Raw genomic sequence first — 25956 nt, 5'->3', positions numbered from 1 at the left:
ACTCTCGTGTAATGTTCAATACATTATTGGTAGTCAACGCATAGGCAAAATCTCCGCAAGTGTAGACTAGTCTATTATCAACGTAATCTGTACATTTAATTCATTTGGGTGAATTCCCTTAGCCTATGTCATCTGATCTCACTGTGCATTCCTACCGATCACACGTTTTCATTTAAAGTTGTCCCAAGTTAAAAACGTAAATGCGAAAGTTATGTGCTTTTCAGAGGAATAGCTAATTGATCTATCGATGAATATGTTTTTAGCGTTCCCATCCATATTTACACAGCAGCACATTCGTTCGCGCATCTGAGGCTGTGATATTCTGGGCGGAGACACCGGGGAATTCCCAGGCGACTCTCTCTCTCTCTCTCTCTCTCTCTGTCTGTCTCGCTCTGTCTCTCACACACTTTCTCTCTCTCTCCCAGCTGGAGCTTCTCATTCAGACAACAACCCGTGATAAGGTTGTGCACACCAACACCATGGATGGTAAGTATCTACAGATATTATTAATATTATGAGGCGACTGCTAAAAATGGTCTTTCAGCAGGATTCTATAACACCTTTAGGCTTCACATGTAATTATTATTTTACGTTTTTTTTATGTGGTTCGTCATTGACGTGATGATCTGAGAAGTATTTTTGTGAAAAATAAGAAATTCAACAATTTCTATGGTTTGCTTACACGTTATTATTAAATGTTTAACCTGTTTATGTTTGGTCAACATTGCTAACTGTTGCCTAACATATGCCAAAATGACTAGTCTTAGAATCAACACTGATCACCGGCACGGAAAGAAGGTTTAAGTGCTTGTCTATTTGCGCGTGATAGTTTTCAGATTGGGTTTTCTTTAGAAACTTTTCTTTAAAAACAAGCCAAAACTTTGTAGACTAAATTATATAAAAGCACTTGGTTCCCATATACTGATAATGGTCTATATAGCCACTGTGCACGATAAGTTAGGAGGAAGTGTCTGTTATTTACTTGAAATTTGGCACGGGTTGCAGAACGTGTCTCATCTAATAGCCTGAGAACAACTATTGTGAATATCTAGTTTGGTATAGCTGTCACTCATTCCTCCTGTTTTCACATTCTTTCATTGATCACTTAATTCATTTGGTTACTCACTCTCGTGTGTGTGTGTGCGTGTGCGTGTGTGTGAGCAGCTTGGGCGTGATAACGTTCCTCCCCATTCACTTCCTCAATTGTATTCTTGTGTTGGCAGAGATGTCAGTCATATTTTTGCTAGAGAATGTGAATGTACAGACAGACAGGCAGACAGGCAGGCAGACAGACAGACACAGACAGACAGACCGACCAAGGCTCAGCAGCAGGTGGTGGAGAGAAGGTCTGAGTTGGTAAGGTGGTTTGTAGGTAGCGTGAGAATGTGAAAGGGTGAGAGGGGGGAGGCAAGTGTGTGTAAGCATGCTTCAGGTGTCTCATTAGGAAGAATTGCTAAAGCATAGCTGTGTGTGTGTGTGTGTGTGTGTGTGTGTGTGTGTGTGTGTGTGTGTGTGCGTGCGTGCGCGTGCGTGCGTGCGCGCGTGCGTGTCTCTGGTTAGGTTTAGGTTGGGTTTATGAGAAGTCAATGTGTGGTTGACTGTCAATGAGTTCCCCATGTACTAACATACTGTACCGATCCTATATGAGCCACGTTACAATTCCCACCAAGCGGCTTAACCCTTATTGGCACAATGCCTTTGGGTGTTTGTCTTTCACACCAGTGACCTGGGTTCGCTTCCCTGCTCCAACGTTTGCTACAAAAATCACCGACCAGAATTGTTAATGAGTCGGTAAATATGGAGCCAATTTCTCAGGATTTGTCTACATATTTGATAAGTAATACATTATCTATCCAATACATGATCAATCCAATACATTATCTACCCAATACATTATATACCCAATACATTATCTACCCAATACATTATCTATCCAATACATTATCTATACAATACATTATCTATACAATACATTATCTATCCAGTACATTATCTACCCAATACATTATCTATCCAATACATTATCTACACAATACATTATCTACACAATACATTATCTACACAATACATTATCTACACAATACATTATCTACACAATACATTATCTGCCCAATACATTATCTATCCAATACATTATCTATCCAATACATTATCTACCCAATACATTATCTATCCAATACATTATCTATCCAATACATTATCTATCCAATACATACCCAATACATTATCTATCCAATACATTATCTACCCAATACATTGTCTATCCAATACATTATCTACCCAATACATTATCTACCCAATACATTATCAACCCAATACATTATCTATCCAATACATTATCTATCCCATACATTATCTACCCAGTACATTATCTATCCAGCACATTATCTACCCAATACATTATCTACCCAATACATTATCTATCCAATACATTATCTACCCAATACATTATCTATACAATACATTATCTACACAATACATTATCTACCCAATACATGATCTACCCAATACATTATCTATACAATACATTATCTACCCAATACATTATCTACACAATACATTATCTATCCAATACATTATCTACCCATAGCCTTTGTTCTCTCAGTGACTATTCAGAACCTTTGATGACTGCCTTTTGCACTATAGTTGTATAGTATTTGAGTGTGTATTGTCATCTATAGTATAAATACATATGTACACTACCGGTCAAAGGTTTTAGAACACCTACTCATTTCAAGGGTTTTTCTTTATTTTTACTATTTTCTACATTGTAAAATAATAGTGAAGACATCAAAACTATGAAATAACACACGTAGTAACCAAAAACGTGTTCACATCAAAATATATTTTATATATGAGATTCTTCAAATAGCCATCCTTTGCCTTGATGACAGCTTTGCACACTCTTGGCATTCTCTCAACCAGCTTCTTGAGGTAGTCACCTGGAACGCATTTCAATTAACAGGTGTGCCATGTTAAAAGTTAATTTGTGGAATTTCTTTCCTTCTTAAATGCGTTTGAGCCAATCAGTTGTGTTCTGACAAGGTAGGGGGGTATACAGAAGATAGCCATATTTGGTATATATATATATATATATATATGGAATACTATATATATATATATATATATGGAATATTATATATATATATATATATACCAAATAGGGCTATCTTCTGTATACCCCCCTACCTTGTCAGAACACAACTATATATATATATATATATATATATATATATATACATATATATATACTGAGTATACAAAACATTAAGAACACCTGCTCTTTCCATGACACAATCCAAGTTTCCATCCACAGTTTTTATGTGAGTAAAGTCATACTGTAAAAGAAAATCATGGCAGTTGTGATGGAAACCAGCCTGGTCTCATAGACTAACGTAACATAGCAAACATAAATCCAGAACGCTCATATGGTATGTTTGGTATTGTTACACAAGACAGATGGTTACTTCTAGCTACTTTTCAACTACATAATACTTTTAAGCTACTTTGCAACTACTTAGCATGATAGCTAACCCTTCCCCAAACCCTAACCTTAACCCTTCCCCTAACTCTAACCTTAACCCTTCCCCAAACCCTAACCTTAACCCTTCCCCTAACTCTAACCTTAACCCTTCCCCTAACTCTAACCTTAACCCTTCCCCAAACCCTAACCTTAACCCTTCCCCTAACCTTAACCCTTTCAGCTAACCCTTCCCCTAACCTTAACCCTTTCAGCTAACCCTTCCCCTAACCTTAACCCTTTCAGATAACCATTCCCCTAACTCTAACCTTAACCATTCCCCTAACTCTAACCTTAACCCTTCCCCTAACTCTAACCTTAACCCTTCCCCTAACTCTAACCTTAACCATTCCCCTAACTCTAACCTTAACCCTTCCCCTAACTCTAACCTTAACCCTTCCCCTAACTCTAACCCTAACCCTTCCCCTAACTCTAACCCTTCCCCTAACTCTAACCCTAACCCTAACCTTAACCCTTCCCCTAACTCTAACCATCAACCCTTTAACAAATAGGAGGGTGGGGGGTGGAATACTAAACTATATAGAATACTAAACTATATGGAATACTAAGCTATATGGAATACTAAACTATATGGAATACTAAACTATATGGAATACTAAACTATATAGAATACTAAACTATATGGAATACTAAGCTATATAGAATACTAAGCTATATGGAATACTAAACTATATGGAATACTAAACTATATGAAATACTAAACTATATGGAATACTAAACTATATGGAATACTAAACTATATAGAATACTAAACTATATGGAATACTAAGCTATATAGAATACTAAGCTATATGGAATACTAAACTATATGAAATACTAAGCTATATGGAATACTAAACTATATGGAATACTAAACTATATGAAATACTAAACTACAGTGGGGCAAATAAAGTATTTAGTCAGCCACCAATTGTGCAAGTTCTCCCACTTAAAAATATGTAGAGAGGCCTGTAATTTTCATCATGGGTACACTTCAACTATGACAGACAAAATGAGAAAAAAAATCGAGAAGATCACATTGTAGGATTATTAATGAATTTATTAGCAAATTAAGGTGGAAAATATTTTTTGGGGGGGTTGGTCTAACTCAATATTAGGAAAGGGGTTCTTAATGTTTGGTATACTCAAGGTATAGTAATGGTACTGTATATATCATTTAACAGACACTTTTATTCAAAGCGACTAACAGTCGTTTGTGTATAAATGTTTCATATGGGTGGTCCCGGGAATCTAACCCATTATCCTGGCCTTGCAAGCACCATGCTGTACCAACTGAGCTACAGGGGACCATATCTAACCCTCTCTCCCTGTGTTGTTGTCCAGTGGCCGAGCCCAGTGTTCAGATCTTTGAGCAGCCCAAACAGAGGGGCATGCGCTTCAGGTACAAGTGCGAAGGCCGCTCTGCAGGCAGCATCCCTGGAGAGAGGAGCTCTGACAACAACAGGTCATACCCCACTATACAGGTAAGCAAATAATATCACGGTCATATGCCATTTAACAGACACTTTTATCTGACTTACAGTCATGTGTGCGTACATTTTACATACGGTCCTGGGAATTGAACCTACTGTCCTACTGTAGTTATATACTACATAGTGTTGAACGATTAACCGAATATTCGGGGGGGCTCGGTTATTAAAAAAAGAGATCGGTTCAATTACTTGAATTCCATTTAGTCCAACGCGTCGTTTCTCTGGAGAGAAATCAAATCGAGAACTATATGGGACGCTGGGCTGAAGGGAGTTGTAGTTTTCATGAAGCAAATATTCAACCTAGTTCAGCGCAGGGACTGCGTAATTACTACAATGACCATAATCCATTGCGCCTGTTCTTTTCCGGCTCTGACACAGATGGATACACTTTTATGCCTGCTAAGTTAGGTTAGATACACACAGACCGCATACGCCATCGCATGAGAGAGGAATGTACACAACACAACGATGAGATAGAGAGGGATAGAGAGTTCATGAAAGTATGCCTTATCTACTTTGAAGAGCTAGTAGTGAAAGGATTTTGTCAGACAACTCGGCAGCATACTTAAGCAGGCTAGCCTAGCTAAACAGGATGACTACAGACAGCTCTGCAGTATATTTAGGCAGGTTAGCCTAGCTAAATAGGATGACTACAGACAGCTCTGCAGTATATTTAGGCAGGCTAGCCTAGCTAAACAAGATGACTACAGACAACTCTGCAGTATATTTAGGCAGGTTAGCCTAGCTAAACAGGATGACTACAGACAGCTCTGCAGTATATTTAGGCAGGTTAGCTTAGCTAAACAGGATGACTACAGACAGCTCTGCAGCTTACTTAAGCAGGCTAGCCTAGCTAAACAGGATGACGACAGTACAGTATGGAGAGAACATAACATTAGATGGCCTGGCTGACACTGTTACTGCCTGAGATGAGATGATGACTAATACTACAGTATATCCATCTCAACACTAATACTACAGTATATCCATCTCAACACTAATACTACAGTATATCCATCTCAACATTAATACTACAGTATATCCACCTCAACACTAATACTACAGTATATCCATCTCAACACTAATACTACAGTATATCCATCTCAACACGAATACTACAGTATATCCATCTCAACACGAATACTACAGTATATCCACCTCAACACTAATACTACTGTATATCCATCTCAACATTAATACTACAGTATATCCATCTCAACATTAATACTACAGTATATCCATCTCAACTCTAATACTACAGTATATCCATCCCAACACTAATACTACAGTATATCCATCTCAACACTAATACTACAGTATATCCATCTCAACACTAATACTACAGTATATCCACCTCAACACTAATACTACAGTATATCCATCTCAACACTAATACTACAGTATATCCACCTCGGCACTAATACTACAGTATGTCCATCTCAACACTAATACTACAGTATATCCATCTCAACATTAATACTACAGTATATCCATCTCAACACTAATACTACAGTATATCCACCTCAACACTAATACTACAGTATATCCACCTCAACACTACTACAGTATATCCATCTCAACACTAATACTACAGTATATCCATCTCAACATTAATACTACAGTATATCCACCTCAACACTAATACTACAGTATATCTAACATTAATACTACAGTATATCCATCTCAACACTAATACTACAGTATATCCATCTCGACATTAATACTACAGTATATCCATCTCAACACTAATACTACAGTATATCCATCTCAACACTAATACTACAGTATATCCACCTCAACACTAATACTACAGTATATCCATCTCAATACTAATACTACAGTACCAGTATATCCATCTCAACACTAATACTACAGTATATCCATCTCAATACTAATACTACAGTATATCCATCTCAACACTAATACTACAGTATATCCATCTCAACACTAATACTACAGTATATCCATCTCAACATTAATACTACAGTATATCCACCTCAACACTAATACTACAGTATATCCATCTCAACATTAATACTACAGTATATCCATCTCAACACTAATACTACAGTATATCCATCTCAACATTAATACTACAGTATATCCATCTCAACACTAATACTACAGTATATCCATCTCAACACTAATACTACAGTATATCCACCTCAACACTAATACTACAGTATATCCATCTCAATACTAATACTACAGTACCAGTATATCCATCTCAACACTAATACTACAGTATATCCATCTCAATACTAATACTACAGTATATCCATCTCAACACTAATACTACAGTATATCCATCTCAACACTAATACTACAGTATATCCATCTCAACACTAATACTACAGTATATCCATCTCAATACTAATACTACAGTATATCCATCTCAACACTAATACTACAGTATATCCATCTCAACACTAATACTACAGTATATCCATCTCAACACTAATACTACAGTATATCCATCTCAACACTAATACTACAGTATATCCATCTCAACACTAATACTACAGTATATCCATCTCAACATTAATACTACAGTATATCCACCTCAACACTAATACTACAGTATATACACTAGTGTATCATAATACGCTAACCCTGAGGAGTATATACAGGACCATATCCTAGTCACTAGTGTACTGCAGTATTCGAGCCAGCATTTGTCGCTAAATCTAGTCCTCTCTGACCCCATGAGCAGGTATCTCTGTTTTGAATAGTTTCTACTCTCTCTGCCCATCCGAACAATTAGCCACTCCTTCCTGCTCCAGCTCTGTGAAAACCACTCACAGACAGCTGTGATGAAATGATAAAGAGATTTAATGATTCGTGATGTCATTACTAGTATTCTAGACTCTCTGGTCTACTAACAACTTTCTGCTGTTTTCACTGATGTTGTCCATGTTATTGATTCCTCTCCTCTTCTCCTCTCATATCTTCTCCTCTGTTCTCCTCTCATCTCTTCTCCTCTGTTCTCCTCTCCCCTCTCTTCTCTTCTGTTATCTTATCTCCTCTTATCTTCTCTCTTCTCCTCTCTCCACTTCTCTTCTCTTATATTCTCCTCTTCTATCTTCTCATCTCTTCTCATCTCCGCTCTTCTCCGCTCTTCTCTCTTCTCCTCTCTTCTCTTCTCCTCTTCTCCTCTCTCCACTTCTCCTCTTCTCCTCTCTTCTCTTCTCCTCTCTCCACTTCTCCTCTTCTCTTCTCTTCTCCTCTCTTCTCTTCTCCACTTCTCCTCTTCTCCTCTCTCCACTTCTCTTCTCTTATATTCTCCTCTTCTATCTTCTCATCTCTTCTCATCTCTGCTCTTCTCCGCTCTTCTCTCTTCTCTTCTCCTCTCTTCTCTTCTCCTCTCTCCACTTCTCCTCTTCTCTTCTACTCTCTTATCTTCTCCACTTCTCCTCTTCTCCTCTCTTCTCCTCTCTCTCTCTTCTCCTCTCTCCACTTCTCCTCTCTCTCCTCTCTCTTCTCTTCTCCTCTCTTCTCTTCTCTTCTCCTCTCTCCACTTCTCCTCTTCTCCTCTCTTCTCTTCTTCTCTCTCCACTTCTCCTCTTCTCTTCTCTTCTCCTCTCTTCTCTTCTCCACTTCTCCTCTTCTCTTCTCTTCTCCTCTCTTCTCTTCTCCACTTCTCCTCTTCTCCTCTCTTCTCCTCTCTTCTCTTCTCCTCTCTCCACTTCTCCTCTTCTCCTCTCTTCTCCTTTCTCCACTTCTCCTCTTCTCTTCTCTTCTCCACTTCTCCTCTTCTCCTCTCTTCTCTTCTCCTCTCTTCTCCTCTCTTCTCTTCTCCTCTCTCCACTTCTCCTCTCCTCTTCTCCCCTCTTCTCCGCTCCTCTTCTCCCCTCTTCTCCTCTCCTCTTCTCCCCCCTTCTCCTCTTCTCTTCTCCCCTCTTCTCCTCTCTCCACTTCTCTTTTCTCCTCTCTCCTCTCTCTCCTCTCTCTCTTCTCCTCTCTCCACTTCTCTTTTCTCCTCTCTCCTCTCTCTCCTCTCTCTCTTCTCCTCTCTCCACTTCTCCTCTCTCTCTTCTCCTCTCTCCACTTCTCTTCTCTCCTATCTCCTCTCTCTCCTCTCTCTTCTCTCTCTCCTCTCTCTCTTCTCCTCTCTCCACTTCTCCTCTCTCTCTTCTCCTCTCTCCACTTCTCCTCTCTCTCTTCTCCTCTCTCCACTTCTCTTCTCTCCTATCTCCTCTCTCTCCACTCTCTTCTCTCCTCTCTCTCCTCTCTCTTCTCCTCTCTCTTCTCTTCTCTATGTTCCTCTTTTATTAGTGTGTTTATCCTTTATTAAACCCGGTAAGTAATCTCTTTTACAATAACGACCTGAACGCCCTGTATTCACTTCCTTCTTTAAATGTTTACCCCTCCTCTCTTTCCCCATCAGATTCTGAACTACTGTGGGAAGGGCAAAGTGCGCGTTTCCCTGGTAACCAAGAACGAGCCCTTTAGGCCCCACCCCCATGACTTGGTGGGCAAGGACTGCAAGGAGGGATTCTACGAAGCTGAGTTTGGCCCAGAGCGCAAGGTCTTCGCGTGAGTCATCCACTTGAGTTTATCTCACACACACGGTTACCATTATCATCACCATCATCATCATTATAATAAACACAGTCACCACCATCATCATTATTTTCCACTTTTAGTCACTATCACTATCACTATCATCATCACCATCATCATCATCACCCTTTTCACTGTCATTTGCATCACCACCCCCTTGTCAAGGGCAGAGTCATGTTGTGGGAGTTCCTCCAGTTGTTTTGCATGTGATGATGTGATCACACACACGCACACACACACGCACACACACAGGCACGCATGCACACGCACACACACACACACACACTAGTCCAAATGGATGGCCCCTCACTTTGCAAAACCACAGTGCTGAGGGAATTCCCCAGATAATATCACTTTGTCTATGTATCTGTGTAACCGCTTGGGTTATACATGGAGACCATTTTATGCCCCAGGACCCTGAGTTTCTGACTTCCCTATGCTTCGTATCCACAGCTTCCAGAATCTGGGTATCCAGTGTGTGAGGAGGAGAGAGGTAAAGGACTCCATCGTGCAGAGGATGACCAGAGGGATCAACCCATTCAATGGTGGGTTTCTCTCTCAGCTACAGTCTCTCAGGCTTTTCTCCTCCCCCCCCTCTCTTCCTCTCTCTCTCCCCCTCTCTTCCTCTCTCTCTCCCCCCTCTTCCTCTCTCTCTTCCCCCCTCTCTTCCTCTCTCTCCCCCCTCTCTTCCTCTCTCTCCTCCCCTCTCTTCCTCTCTTCCTCTCTCTCTCCCCCCTCTTCCTCTCTCTCTCCCTCCTCTCTTCCTCTCTCTCTCCCCCCTCTCTTCCTCTCTCTCCCCCCTCTCTTCCTCTCTCTCTCTCCCCCCCTCTCTTCCCCCCTCTCTTCCTCTCTCTCTCCCCCCTCTCTTCCCCCCTCTCTTCCTCTCTCTCCCCCTCTCTTCCTCTCTCTCCTCCCCTCTCTTCCTCTCTCTCCTCCCCTCTCTCTCCCCCTCTTCCTCTCTCTCTCCACCCTCTTCCTCTCTCTCTCACCCCCTCTCTTCCTCTCTCTCCCCCCCTCTCTTCCTCTCTCTCCCCCCTCTCTTCCTCTCTCTCTCCCCCTCTCTTCCTCTCTCTCTCCCCCCCTCTCTTCCTCTCTCTCCCGCCTCTCTTCCCCCCTCTCTTCCTCTCTCTCCCCCCCCTCTCTTCCTCTCCCCCCCCCCCTCTTTCACATTTACTTTCTGACATATTCATTTAGAGTGAGAAGTAGATATATATACATGGGCTACTGCTGTCCTAACCACAAGTAGACGGAGATAGATCTGTCAATTTCCTCCTAGAACTTCTATCCCCGGGTCTCTGCAGCAAAGTGTCGTTGTTGTCTCCATTACAAGACAAGAGCTAACCTGCTTCCCCATTTTCATAACACACAGTTGTAGTGCTGGATACCACGTGAGAGAGGGGAATGTGTGTGTGTGTGTGTGTGTGTGCGCGTGTGTGTGTGTGTGTGTGTGTGTGTGTGTGTGTGTGTGTGTGTGTGTGTGTGTGTGTGTGTGTGTGTGTGTGTGTGTGTGTGTGTGTGTGTGTGTGTGTGCTGAAGGTGTGCAGCCTCTGATGACATTGAAAACATGAAGTACTACCATACAAGCCATTGTACTGATTGGGTAGTACTACTATACAAGCCATTGTACTGATTGGGTAGTACTACTATACAAGCCATTGTAATGGTATATAGATACCGTCCTGTAGGTTTTCTGTCCAGCCCTGTTCCTGGAGAGATACCTCCAGGTTCTCTAGATTAGGGTTGGAGTTATAACCTACTGGACAGTAGCTCTCCAAGAACAGGGTTGGAGTTATAACCTACTGTACAGTAACTCTCCAAGAACAGGGTTGGAGTTTAAACCTACTGGACAGTAGCTCTCCAGGAACAGAGTTGGAGTTATAACCTACTGGGCAGTAGCTCTCCAGGAACAGGGTTGGAGTTATAACCTACTGGACAGTAGCTCTCCAGGAACAAGGTTGGAGTTTAAACCTACAGGATGTTAGCTCTCCAGGAACAGGGTTGGAGTTATAACCTACTGGACAGTAACTCTCCAAAAACAGGGTTGGAGTTTAAACCTACTGGACAGTATCTCTCCAGGAACAGGGTTGGAGTTATAACCTACTGGACAGTAATTCTCCAGAAACAGGGTTGGAGTTATAACCTACTGGACAGTAATTCTCCAGAAACAGGGTTGGAGTTATAACCTACTGGACAGTAACTCTCCAGGAACAGGGTTGTAATTTAAACCTACAGGATGTTAGCTCTCCCGGAACAGGGTTGGAATTTAAACCTACAGGATGTTAGCTCTCCCGGAACAGGGTTGGAATTTAAACCTACAGGATGTTAGCTCTCCCGGAACAGGGTTAGAATTTAAACCTACAGGATGTTAGCTCTCCCGGAACAGGGTTGGAGTGCTATTTGTCAATAGCAAATGAGGAAATCTGGTCACCGTTTGGCCATACAGAACTTGTGTGTTGTTAAAAGGAAGTAGGAGTCATTATTCATCGATGTGAATAACACACAGCAGTTCTGTTACTAAACTTTGTACCAATTCTGTTACACCACTTCCTCTCAACTCCCCTCGACTGTTTTACCTCGTCATGTCCGCTACTCTTTACGGATCGACGGTCTAAACAAGACGGCGGTAACAACATGTGTATCTAGACTGAGATTGAGATTGAGATTGTTCTTCTCAAATGTAGCACCATGAATAGCCGTGTTTATCTGTCCCTTATGGATCCATGTGAAACAACTTTGTTGTGTGGTTTCAAAAAAGGAGAAATGAAACACGTAAATAAATCCTGGGATGGAGACAGACAACAGGTTTTTACAGACAACACACTTGGCAGGTTTTGAGTTTGGAGGAATATGATTGGAATTGAGAAAACAAGAGCACCTTGTAGAGCATAAGGGTCCAACTCATTCCACGGAGGGACTAGTGTCTGCGGTTTTTTGGTTTTTCCTTTCAATTAAGACCTTGACAACCAGGTGAGTGAAGCTCCTTACTAATCAGTGACCTTAATTCACCAATCAAGGACAAGGGAGGAGAGAAAACCCACAGACACTCAGCCCTCCGTGGAATGTGTTTGACACCTGCAATGTAGAATAACTAGAGTTTCCAGTCCAGGTTGTTGTTTCCGTGGTGACGGTCGGTGGCGAGTTGTCGCGGCGATGGTCGAATGGCAAGGCAAGAGAAGAACATTTCACTTCTGCAGTGAAACACAGCTGCTTCCTGTACAGGGAGAGATACAGATAGACACACACACACACACACACACACACACACACAGCCCCCCTTCCGTTTAAGTATACAGACCACTAGGTCTGCTTCTACATGGGAAAATGGCTGACATCATTTAAAAAAATGGAATTCCATTTTATTCATTTTTTGTTCCTGTGAGCTCAATGCGCAGTTTCCTTTAAAGATAAATCAGATCCAGCCTGAACTGTGTGATGTAGTAGGGAGTTGTAGTTTCCTTTAAAGATAAATCAGATCCAGCCTGAACTGTGTGATGTAGTAGGGAGTTGAAGTTTCCTTTAAAGATAAATCAGATCCAGCCTGAACTGTGTGATGTAGTAGGGAGTTGTAGTTTCCTTTAAAGATAAATCAGATCCAGCCTGAACTGTGTGATGTAGTAGGGAGTTGTAGTTTCCTTTAAAGATAAATCAGATCCAGCCTGAACTGTGTGATGTAGTAGGGAGTTGTAGTTTCCTTTAAAGATAAATCAGATCCAGCCTGAACTGTGTGATGTAGTAGGGAGTTGTAGTTTCCTTTAAAGATAAATCAGATCCAGCCTGAACTGTGTGATGTAGTAGGGAGTTGTAGTTTCCTTTAAAGATAAATCAGATCCAGCCTGAACTGTGTGATGTAGTAGGGAGTTGTAGTTTCTCTAAAGATAAATCAGATCCAGCCCGAACTGTACGATGTAGTAGGGAGTTGTAGTTTCCTTTAAAGATAAATCAGATCCAGCCTGAACTGTGTGATGTAGTAGGGAGTTGTAGTTTCCTTTAAAGATAAATCAGATCCAGCCCGAACTGTGTGATGTAGTAGGGAGTTGTAGTTTCTCTAAAGATAAATCAGATCCAGCCTGAACTGTGTGATGTAGTAGGGAGTTGTAGTTTCCCTTAAAGATAAATCAGATCCAGCCTGAACTGTGTGATGTAGTAGGGAGTTGTAGTTTCCTTTAAAGATAAATCAGATCCAGCCTGAACTGTACGATGTAGTAGGGAGTTGTAGTTTCCCTTAAAGATAAATCAGATCCAGCCTGAACTGTGTGATGTAGTAGGGAGTTGTAGTTTCCTTTAAAGATAAATCAGATCCAGCCTGAACTGTGTGATGTTGTAGTTTCTCTAAAGATAAATCAGATCCAGCCTGAACTGTGTGATGTTGTAGTTTCTCTAAAGATAAATCAGATCCAGCCTGAACTGTGTGATGTAGTAGGGAGTTGTAGTTTCTCTAAAGATAAATCAGATCCAGCCTGAACTGTGCCATGTAGTAGGGAGTTGTAGTTTCCAACAGGCCAATATTCGACATAGGGTTAATCAATGGATTTGAAGGTGGTTTCTAGACAGGTTGGGACGAGGGTTAATCAATGGATATGAAGGTAGTTTCTAGACAGGTTGGGACGAGGGTTAATCAATGGATATGAAGGCGGTTTCTAGACAGGTTGGGACGAGGGTTAATCAATGGATATGAAGGTGGTTTCTAGACAGGTTGGGACGAGGGTTAATCAATGGATTTGAAGGTGGTTTCTAGACAGGTTGGGACGAGGGTTAATCAATGGATTTGAAGGTGGTTTCTAGACAGGTTGGGACGAGGGTTAATCAATGGATATGAAGGTGGTTTCTTGACAGGTTGGGACGAGGGTTAATCAATGAATATGAAGGTTGGGACGAGGGTTAATCAATGGATATGAAGGTGGTTTCTAGACAGGTTGGGACGAGGGTTAATCAATGGATATGAAGGTTGGGACGAGGGTTAATCAATAGATATGAAGGTGGTTTCTAGACAGGTTGGGACGAGGGTTAATCAATGGATATGAAGGTTGGGACGAGGGTTAATCAATAGATATGAAGGTGGTTTCTAGACAGGTTGGGACGAGGGTTAATCAATGGATATGAAGGTTGGGACGAGGGTTAATCAATAGATATGAAGGTGGTTTCTAGACAGGTTGGGACGAGGGTTAATCAATGGATTTGAAGGTGGTTTCTAGACAAGTTGGGACGAGGGTTAATCAATGGATATGAAGGTTGTGACGAGGGTTAATCAATGGATTTGAAGGTGGTTTCTTGACAGGTTGGGACGAGGGTTAATCAATGGATTTGAAGGTGGTTTCTTGACAGGTTGGGACGAGGGTTAATCAATGGATATGAAGGCGGTTTCTAGACAGGTTGGGACGAGGGTTAATCAATGGATATGAAGGCGGTTTCTAGACAGGTTGGGACGAGGGTTAATCAATGGATATGAAGGTTGGGACGAGGGTTAATCAATGGATATGAAGGTGGTTTCTAGACAGGTTGGGACGAGGGTTAATCAATGGATTTGAAGGTGGTTTCTAGACAGGTTGGGACGAGGGTTAATCAATGGATATGAAGGTGGTTTCTAGACAGGTTGGGACGAGGGTTAATCAATGGATTTGAAGGTGGTTTCTAGACAGGTTGGGACGAGGGTTAATCAATGGATATGAAGGTTGGGACGAGGGTTAATCAATGGATATGAAGGCGGTTTCTAGACAGGTTGGGACGAGGGTTAATCAATGGATATGAAGGTGGTTTCTAGACAGGTTGGGACGAGGGTTAATCAATGGATTTGAAGGTGGTTTCTTGACAACCAAAGAGATTATTCATAAGGGGGACAAGATTCAGCTTCCCGGTCTCAGTCCCTCTCAGCCTTTTACATTCTCAACCCTCCACCTGCTTAACCTCTCTTGATCTGTGGCTGTCTCTCTCTCTCTCTCTCTCTCTCTCTCTCTTTCACACACACACACACACACACACACACACACACACACACACCTGCCACTCTGCCTCCCCCTCTCTCACCCTTCCTCATTCTCAAAGTACCTACCTACAGTACCAGCTAATCAACCCAGCTCCAAACCCAGACCTCTCTAGATGTCTGCCTGTCTGTCTGCCTGCCTGCCTGCCTGCCTGCGTGCCTGCCTGCCTGCCTGCCTGCCTGCCTGTCTGTTTGTCTGTCTGTCTGTCTGTCTGTCTGTCTGCCTGCCTGCCTATCTGTCTGCTTGCCTATCTGTCTGTCTGTCAGTCTGCCTGTCTGTCCGTCTGCCTGCCTGTCTTTCTGTCCGTATGTCTGTCTGCCTGCCTGCCTGTCTGCTTGCCGATCTGTCTGCTTGCCTATCTGTCTGTCTGTCTGTCTGTCTGTCCGCCTGTCCGTCTGTCTGCATGTCTGTCTGCCTGTCTGTCTGTCAGCCTGTCTGCCTATCGGTGTCTGGCCGGCACACACACACACAAGTGTGAGAACGTCTATTTCCACTTCTATTAGAGGTGCTGATGTCTGCCACCCTCTCAGCTTGCCTGTTGGACTTCAAGTCATACACAGTTTAATGCATACAGTAGTGGACCCTATCTCCTTCCCCTTGCTCTGTCTGGTCATTGTGGTTTTACCAGGGCTGCTGTCTACGTCAATTCTCCTCTCTCCTCTCTCCCCCTCTCTCTTTCAAGTCAGAAGTCGTCATTGGTGCCCCGACAGTCTTGTTTCTTAAGTCTGCATTACCCACACCCACACACAGACATACACACTTATACACACACTGATATTTCCACCTGCGGTGACATCACTAGGCGTCACAATGGTGATGCTGTAGGAGGGATAACCTCTAGAGAGAACCCAGAGAGAGAGAACCCAGAGAGAGAGAGAGTGGGAGAGAACCCAGAGGGAGAGAACCCAGAGAGAGAGAAAGAGAACCCAGAGAGAGAAAGAGAACCCAGAGAGAGAGAGAGAACCCAGAGAGAGAGAGAGAGTGGGAGAGAACCCAGAGGGAGAGAACCCAGTGAGAGAGAGAGTGGGAGAGAACCCAGAGGGAGAGAACCCAGAGAGAGAGAAAGAGAACCCAGAGAGAGAAAGAGAACCCAGAGAGAGAGAGAGAACCCAGAGAGAGAGAACCTAGAGAGAAGCCAGAGAGAGAGAGGGAGAGAACCCAGAGAGAGAGAAAGAGAACCCAGAGAGAGAGAGAACAAAGCTGTGAACGATCTGAGAGACAAGGCAAGAAGGGCATTCTATGCCATCAAAAGGAACATAAATTTCAACATACCAATTAGGATCTGGCTAAAAATACTTGAATCAGTTATAGAACCCATTGCCCATTATGGTTGTGAGGTCTGGGGTCCGCTCGCCAACCAAGACTTCACAAAATGGGATAAACACCAAATTGAGACTCTGCACGCAGAACTCTGCAAAAATATCCTCAGTGTACAACGTAGAACACCAAATAATGCATTAGGCCGATACCCACTAATTATCAAAATCCAGAAAAGAGACATTAAATACTACAACCACCTAAAAGGAAGTGATTCCCAAACCTTCCATAACAAAGCCATCACCTACAGAGAGATGAACCTGGAGAAGAGTCCATTAAGAAAGCTGGTCCTGGGGCTCTGTTCACAAACTCAAACACACCCCACAGAGCCCCAGGACAGCAGCACAATTAGACCCAATCAAATCATGAGAAAACAAAAAGATAATTACTTGACACATTGGAAAGAATTAACAAAAAAACTGTGCAAACTAGAACGCTATTTGGCCCTAAACAGAGAGTACACAGCGGCAGAATACCTGACCACTGTGACTGACCCAAACTTAAGGAAAGCTTTGACTATGTACAGACTCAGTGAGCATAGCCTTGCTATTGAGAAAGGCCGCCGTAGGCAGATCCGGCTCTCAAGAGAAGACAGGCTATGTGCTCACTGCCCACAAAATGAGGTGGAAACTGAGCTGCACTTCCTATCCTCCTGCCAAATGTATGACCATTTAAGAGACACATATTTTTCTCAGATTCCACAAAGAATATGAAAACCCAATTTTGATAAACTCCCATATCTACTGGGTGAAATACCACAGTGTGCCATCACAGCAGCAAGATGTGTGACCTGTTGCCACAAGAAAAGGGCAACCAGTGAAGAACAAACACCATTGTAAATACAACCCACGAGAGAGAGAGAGAGAGAGAGAGGGGGGCAGAGAGAGAGAGAGATAGAGAGGGGGGCAGAGAGAGAGAGAGCTAGAGAGACAGAAAGAGAAAGAGAGAGGCAGAAAGAGAGAAAGTGTGGGCTGATATGAAACATGGTCACCGTACGTACGTGTGTGTGGGGGTGTGACACTTTTGGGCTGTCAAAACCGTTAATGCATGTGTATATGTGTGTGTGTGTGGGGGGGGGGAGGGAGAGACCTATATCTCTGTGTGTGGATGAGTAGGTCTAAGAGTCTGTGGGTTGTATCTGTGACGTTTCTAACCACCCTATCTAAGCACTACCTGTGTGTGAGGCTGGGGGAACCTCCCACGTGCCCCATGTCAGAGCCCAAACACTCTGCTACTATGGACTACAGAGAAGGTGTTAAGGGTAACTGTCTTGTAAGATGCGCTCCAACGCACTACTGCACATCTCTCACTCACTCTCTCACTCACTCCCTCCCTCTTTCTCACTCTCTCCCTCGCTCTCTCTCTCCCCCTCTCTCACTCTCTCTCACTCTCTCACTCTCTCTCACTCTCTCACTCTCTCACTCCCACCCTCTCTCTCTCTCTCTCCCCCTCACTCACTCTCTCTCACTCACTCCCTCGCTCTCTCTCTCTCCCCCTCTCTCACTCTCTCACTCACTCCCTCCCTCTCTCTCACTCTCTCCCTCACTCTCTCTCTCCCCCTTTCTCACTCTCTCACTCACTCCCTCCCTCTCTCTCACTCTCTCTCCCTCTCTCTCTTTCTCTTTCACACACTCTCTCTCTCTGTCTCTCTCTCTCTCAATTCAATTCAATTCAATTCAAGGGGCTTTATTGGCATGGGAAACATGTGTTAACATTGCCAAAGCAAGTGAGGTAGATAATATACAAAAGTGAAATAAACAATAAAAATTAACAGTAAACATTACACATACAGAAGTTTCAAAACAATAAAGACATTACAAATGTCATATTATGTCATACATACAGTGTTTTAACAACGTACAAATGGTTAAAGGACACAAGATAAAATAAATAAGCATAAATATGGGTTGTATTTACAATGGTGTTTGTTCTTCACTGGTTGCCCTTTTCTCGTGGCAACAGGTCACAAATCTTGCTGCTGTGATGGCACACTGTGGAATTTCACCCAGTAGATATGGGAGTTTATCAAAATTGGATTTGTTTTCGAATTCTTTGTGGATCTGTGTAATCTGAGGGAAATATTAGGTTAGGAAGTGCAGCTCAGTTTCCACCTCATTTTGTGGGCAGTGAGCACATAGCCTGTCTTCTCTTGAGAGCCAGGTCTGTCTATGGCGGCCTTTCTCAATAGAAAGGCTATGCTCACTAAGTCTGTACATAGTCAAAGCTTTCCTTAAGTTTGGGTCAGTCACAGTGGTCAGCTATTCTGCCACTGTGTACTCTCTGTTTAGGGCCGCACACTCTCTCTCTCTCTCTCTCCCTCCCTCTCTCTTTCTCTCTCTCTCTTTCTCTCTCTCTCTCCCTCTCTCTTTCCCTCTCTCTCTCTTTCATGCCCTACCGCTCTCTCTTAGATCTCTGTGCAGCCCAGTCTCCCTTTCCTTCTCTGTCTATCGTATTTTAACTTTTTTGAAAAGAGATGATGTTTCTCTTTCCTATTGTGGCCAATAGTGTTTCAACTACGTGGAAACGAGTAGCCTGTTTACTACTCACGTATTCAACCACTGAACAAGGTCATGTGTGTGTGTGCGCGTGTGTGTGTGTGTGTGTGTGTGTGTGTGTGCATGTATATTTACTTGACGTTTGATTGGCTGACTGACTGATTGATGTCCCCACAGTGCCACGGGAGCAGCTGTTACAGACCGAGGAGTACGACCTGAACGTGGTGCGACTCTGTCTGCAGGTGTTCCTACAGGACGACAGCGGACACTACAACCGTGCGCTCAACCCCATTGTCACAAACCCTATCTATGACAACAGTGAGTATAGCTAGGCTATCACTAGCTAGCCTTGACGTTCAATAGTCAGGCTTACACTAGCACAAACCTCATCTATGACAACAGTGAGTAGATCTAGGCTATCACTAGCTGGCCTTGACAGTGAATAGCCAGACTAACACTAGCACAAGCCCATCTACGACAACAGTGAGTATAGCTATGCTAATGCTAGCTAGCTAAAATAACTCCATATACGATAACCGTAAAATAGCCAGGCTAATGCTAGCACCAACGCTAGCCAGGCTAATGCTCGCTAGCACCACCCCCATCTACAGCAATAGAGAGTATCCAGTAGCTAGGCTAACCCTAGCTTGCTTACAGACCTCTATATACATTACCAGTGAGCGCTGTAGCCAGGCTAGCACTAGCTAGGACTAAACCTAGCCGGGCTAAAGCTAGCTAGCACCAACCTCATCTAAGACAACAGTGAGTAGAACCAACCAAACCAGTGACTACTACGCTAATGCTATCTTATGACGACCTGGCTACATTCTCTGTCTGACATTGCACCCCTTCTGTTTATAGACAAAGAGGAAGCAAGCAGACCACAAACTCAACATTAACATGAATGTTTTAAGCAGCACTGTTGCCGTTGTTCACTGTTGCCGTGGTTCACTTCCTCATATGAAAGCATGCATGTGATTCTCTATCTCGTTAGAGAGCACTCCAAAATAACTTAATGCCCCTGTCGTCTGTCCCTAGTGCTCTGGTGTTAAACTGCCTGACTGAAACTGGTGAAAGTTATTCTTTATACCTGACAAGAGTGTAGGGTTAAAGAGATTTCACTCACAATATACATACATGGCATGCTTGCACACACACACACACACACACACACACACACACACACACACCGTGTAACCTTTGCCATCTCCTCTCCTGTAACCTTTGTCACCAAGGGGCTCCGAACACGGCTGAGCTGCGTATCTGTCGGGTCAACAGGAACAGTGGCTGTGTGAAGGGAGGAGACGAGATCTTTCTGCTGTGTGATAAAGTCCAGAAAGGTACAGTATGTCCACAGAGTGTAAAGAAATTGAAAATATGTATTCTCACCTTCCCTTCCATGGATCACAATGTACTGCTATGGGACTCCCGATCACGGGCCGGTTGTGATGCTATATGTGTCTCTTTTCATCCATCCATCCATCCATCCATCCATCCATCCATCCATTCATCCATCCATCCATCCATCCATCCATTCATCCATCCATCCATTCATCCATCCATCCATACATACATCCAGCCATACATCCATCATCCATTCATCCATCCATCCATCCATCCATCCATTCATCCATCCATTCATCCATCCATCCATCCATCCATCCATCCATACATCCATTCATCCATCCATCCATCCATCCATCCATCCATCCATTCATCCATCCATTCATCCATCCATCCATCCATCCATCCATCCATCCATCCATTCATCCATCCATCCAAGCACTTCCTTAGTCATAGTCCTTGTCTCTCCTCTCCTATTCACTCATTCCTTCATCTCCTCATCCCTCCATCCCTCCCATTCCCTGCTCGTGTCCAGATGACATTGAGGTGCGTTTCTTCACTCCTGGCTGGGAGGCTAAGGGCTCCTTCTCCCAGGCTGACGTTCACCGCCAGGTGGCCATCGTCTTTAAGAGCCCGCCCTACTACGACACGTCCATCCCCGGCCCGGTCACTGTGCACATGCAGTTACGCCGTCCCACCGACCAGGAAGTCAGCGAGCCCATGGAGTTCAGATATCTACCCGACGACAAGGGTGAGGAAGCCATCTCATTTTTTATATTTATTCTCTCCCTGTTGTAATCATAGTTTACTCATTCATGTTGACTGCGCTATAAATCAGGAACATACCATGTGAATGTTGGTTTCCGCTAGGCTGACACTTTAACATAGTATCTGTGTGTTGTCTACAGATCCCTATGGTTGCCAGGAGAAGAAGAGGAGAAGAGAGCACCTGATGAAAACCTTACCTGGGTTCCTACCTTTAGGTGGAATGAATCCCATGAACAGACCGAAGGCAGTACCACACAGTCCCATGGCCCAGTCCATGAGGAAAGGTAAGAGAACACACACACACACACACACACACACACACACACACTTAACCAACCCCGACCTAGGCCCAGACACTGATCCTCTTATCTTAAACCACCTGCTACCTCTCTTTATCTGTGTCTGTCTGTGGAATGCACACTCACACACACACACACACACACATAAAATCTCCCACTGAAATAAACGCACAAAAGTCGTGATATTGATGGAACTTTATTTAACAACCTGGTCTCAGAGCAAAACATATTATATTTTACGAAATCCATGCCATTCTATTTAGCATGATATGTTGCTTTACATTAGGTTACATTACATTGGCCTACCAATGTAATAGCGGTCGTACAATATAATAAGAATTGCAGGACGTATAGAATCCTACACCTTGATCGCGTTTGACCCGTTTAATATGATGTATTACATTCGTTTAGTGTTTTTGGGCTCCCGGGTGGTGCAGTGGTCTAAGGCACTGCATCGCTGTGCTAGAGGCATCACTACAGACCCTGGTTCGATCCCGGGCTGTATCACAACCGGCCCGTGATCGGGAGTCCCATAGTGTGGCTCACAATTGGCACAGCATCATCCGGGTAAGGGGAGGGTTTGGCCGGTGTAGGCCGTCATTGTAAATAAGAATTTGTTCTTAACTGACTTGCCTAGTAAAATAATATATTTATTTTTTTAAGTATGAGGTTCGACTAGTTTAGTGTGATATATTATCTTTGACTAGTTTAGTATGATATATTATCTTTGACTAGTTTAGTGTGATATATTATCTTTGACTAGTTTAGTGTGATATATTATCTTTGACTAGTTTAGTATGATATATTACGTTAAGGTTTGGGTTAGGAGTTAGGTTAAATGGTAAAGGTTATAGTTAGCGGAAGGGTTAGCTAACATGTTAAGTAGTTGCAAAATTGCTAATTAGCTAAAACGCTAAACTTGTCCGTGATGAGATTCGAACTCACAACATTTGAGTCGCTAGCTCCACGTTCACGTTATACATATCACACTAAATAGAGTGGCTTGGATTTTAGGAAAATATTTGATGTTTTTGCTCTGAGACCAGGCTGTATTTAAGCCTTGATGTAGAGATGTATTGTTTTGCTCTGAGACCAGGCTGTATTTAAGCCTTGTTGTAGAGATGTATTGTTTTGCTCTGAGACAAGGCTTTATTTAAGCCTTGTTGTAATGATGTATTTCTATATACACAACAACACTAATCTCCAAACCTCCTCTTTACCAGACATCAACAACATGTACATGAAACAGCCCTCTCCCGCTATGATGCGTCAAACCCCTCCTACCATGTACAACCACGCCAACCAACATTACCAACAACATAGCCCTCAGCAGCGCACAATGATGACATCCATCAACCAGATGTGGCCCCAACCCAACCCGACTTTGTCCCTGGAGACCATCAGAATTAACCCCTCGAGCACCGGTAGTAACCAGGGTAACGGTATGCAGCAACAGCAGGTGAACCACTGTGTTACCTCTGGGTACCTTCATGGAGGGGAGAGCAGCGGTAGTGGTAGCGGTGGTGGTGGTGGTAACATCCTGCCCCAACTCACCATGGGGGACCTGCAATGTCTGGGTCTGGAGTCCAATCTCCAGGGTCCTTCGGCCAGTCATGCCCTGCCCGGTGGGCCTGATCTCCAGCTCCACCACCAGCAGCCTCACCCCCAGCACCCTCACCAGCGGCAGCACTTCCAACAGCATAGACAGCAGCAGCTCCACCAGAGGAAAGGGCCATCCTTTACCCAGGGCATGGGGAGCCAGGAAGGGCAGATCCAGGGGAGTCAGACCCAGACCCTGGGCCTCCAGGCACCCTGGAGCAGCGGTGGCGAAGTGGGGTCCCTGGGGTTGGGCTTCCTCCTGGATAGCGTGGAGAGTGATGAGATCATCCAGGGCCTGGTGGGAGGAGGGGGCCCTCAGGCCACCTTCCAACTGAAGCAGGAGCCCCTAACTGGGGGACAGGAGGGCCAGATGACCGCCTCTTGTTCCTTCTCCGCCTCGGACGGCCAGCAGCAGCAGTCGTACGCCAACCTCCTTCCCCGGCCTATGAGTAACAGCAACGGCATCACCATGGAGACAGCAAGGCATGAAAGCACCAATAACAACTCCAACAACATCCAGGCCCTCAAAAACTTACAGAACCCCTTCACCCCAGCCAATGGAATGGGGCAAGAAGGTGCCCATTTTGACTCCTTGGCTGCCTGGGCCTTTTTCACTTCACCGCAGTGACTTGGCACATTCTCAGCCTGTGGGAAATGCTTCTGGCAGTCTCAGTGAGCAAATGCTTAGTCATTTTGTCTGTGCAAGAATGTGGTCAGAACTTGTGAACAGACATAGAGATATTTTCAGGGCAAAGGTAACTCAACTGGCTATATGAATATGATATGAATGTACTTTTTTTTTTATATCACTCAATCAGTCTCAGAGTTAGATGAGTTGAGTTCTCTGCCAACAGAAGTAATCAATGCTTTGTGGTTTTAACATGATGAATATGCTTTTGAGGAAAAGGGGGATAAAGGTTAAGATAAACACGTGATAGTATGTTTTTGTTAACACTTTACTTGAAGTGGGCTGTTATAATGGCCTTACTAACCCATACAGAAGCAAGAATGTCATTACACCTTCCATGAAATGACCCCACATCATGTTGTTAGGTTAAAAAGAACACATGGTTCACACCATTCAAACCAATGAGGGTTCGGAACTTTAAAGCCGACGATCTCAGGAGGATCTTTTATCAGATAGAACCTTGTAGTTCTAATGTCCCGATTCAACGGTCTACTGTTCCATGTTCCGTGTTCCGTGTTCCGTGACAGTGTTATGTTACAGTGTAATGTTGGTCAAAGAGCCTCCAGAGTGGCCCGGTGGTCTAAGACACTGTTCTAGATGTGCCACTAGAGATCCTGGTTTGAGTCCAGGCTCTGTCGGCAGCCGGCCGCGACCGGGAGACCCATGGGGCGGCGCACAATTGGCCCAGTGTCGTTTGGATTAGGGGAGGGTTTGGCCGGCTGGGATGTCCTTGTCCCATCGCGCTCTAGCGACTCCTGTGGCGGGCCGGGCGCTATGCACGCCGACACGGTCGCCAGGTGACACTTGTGTTTTCTCCGACACATTGGTGCGGCTGTCTTCTGGGTTAAGCGGACATTGTGTCAAGAAGCAGTGCGGCTTGGCTGGATCGTGTTTAGGAGGACGCACGGCTCTCGACCTTCGCCTCTCCCGAGTCCGTACGGGAGTTGCAGCGATGGGACAAGACTGTAACTACCAATTGGGGAGGAAAAAGAGGTAAAAATACCCCAAAAATCTAAAAACATTTATCAAGGTTGAGCATAAAAAACTGTCATGACCTGTTACGTCAGCTGTTATAACAGCATCATAAAGGTATTATGACAAGTCCACTTTGGGTAAAGTGTTCTATGTCCTGTACATCTACAATAAAGCCAGTTGAGAGTTTAGCATGTTCAATCTCTACAAATGCTATAGCTCTGAAGAGTGGCGAGGTACTCAGATTCCCTCAGAGGAAGATTCTGGGAGTGTCCAGTCAGTCACTGTTGGAATACTTCAGAGATGCCTCCTTGTTTCCTTGACCTATCCTGTCACTCACTGAGATACAGGTGATAGTATATCTGAAAGCAAGGTGACCACCTTATTACTTCCACCAATCCAACCAATTGAGATCCGTGATGACTTCAGGTGAGGTAGGAAGGAAGGATGCATTTCTACAGTATTTCAACAGGACCAGTGGTAGGTAGCACTGTGGTATTCCCTGGTAATGGCTATGTCATATTAATAATCACGTGTGCTATCTATCCCAGAGTTCTCAGAGCATTGTGATGTAATCAACACTACGGAACATCCCAAATGGCACCCTATTCCCTAGTGCACTATATTAGGGCTCTGATCAAAACTAGTGCACGGCATAGGGGATAAGGTGCACTTTGGGATGCTGACCGTGGTTCCACATCAAATGCATCAGTTACTTTTCATGTCATAATTTACCCAAATACTGTATGTATGGTTTATAAATACTGTATGTATGGTGTATAAATGTTGATGGGTTTTTGTCTTAAAAAGTTGTTATTATTTTCATGAACAACATTTTGTAAGCTGATGATGTTTCTGTGGTATTTTCCTAAATGTTTTATGCAATTAATTCTTAATAAAAATCTTTATTTTATTCTAGA

At 43.5% G+C, this 25956-nt stretch overlaps 1 protein-coding gene across 1 annotated transcript; it reads left to right on the top strand.

The window, feature by feature from the left end:
* The first annotated feature begins 397 nt into the window (after positions 1-397).
* On the top strand, positions 398-25956 carry LOC139413463 (proto-oncogene c-Rel-like). The gene is made up of 9 exons (XM_071160901.1): positions 398-486; positions 4865-5004; positions 9401-9549; positions 10030-10121; positions 19544-19684; positions 20602-20706; positions 21246-21461; positions 21619-21762; positions 23001-25956. The coding sequence occupies exons 1-9, from the start codon at positions 480-482 to the stop codon at positions 24002-24004; spliced, it is 1998 nt and encodes a 665-aa protein (XP_071017002.1). The 5' UTR covers positions 398-479; the 3' UTR covers positions 24005-25956.

This window comes from Oncorhynchus clarkii, chromosome 1 (assembly GCF_045791955.1).
Source record: "Oncorhynchus clarkii lewisi isolate Uvic-CL-2024 chromosome 1, UVic_Ocla_1.0, whole genome shotgun sequence".
NCBI classification, from domain to species: Eukaryota; Metazoa; Chordata; class Actinopteri; order Salmoniformes; family Salmonidae; genus Oncorhynchus; species Oncorhynchus clarkii.
The sequence above is the reverse complement of the archived record's forward strand: the minus strand, read 5'-3'. Positions and strand labels throughout refer to the sequence as shown.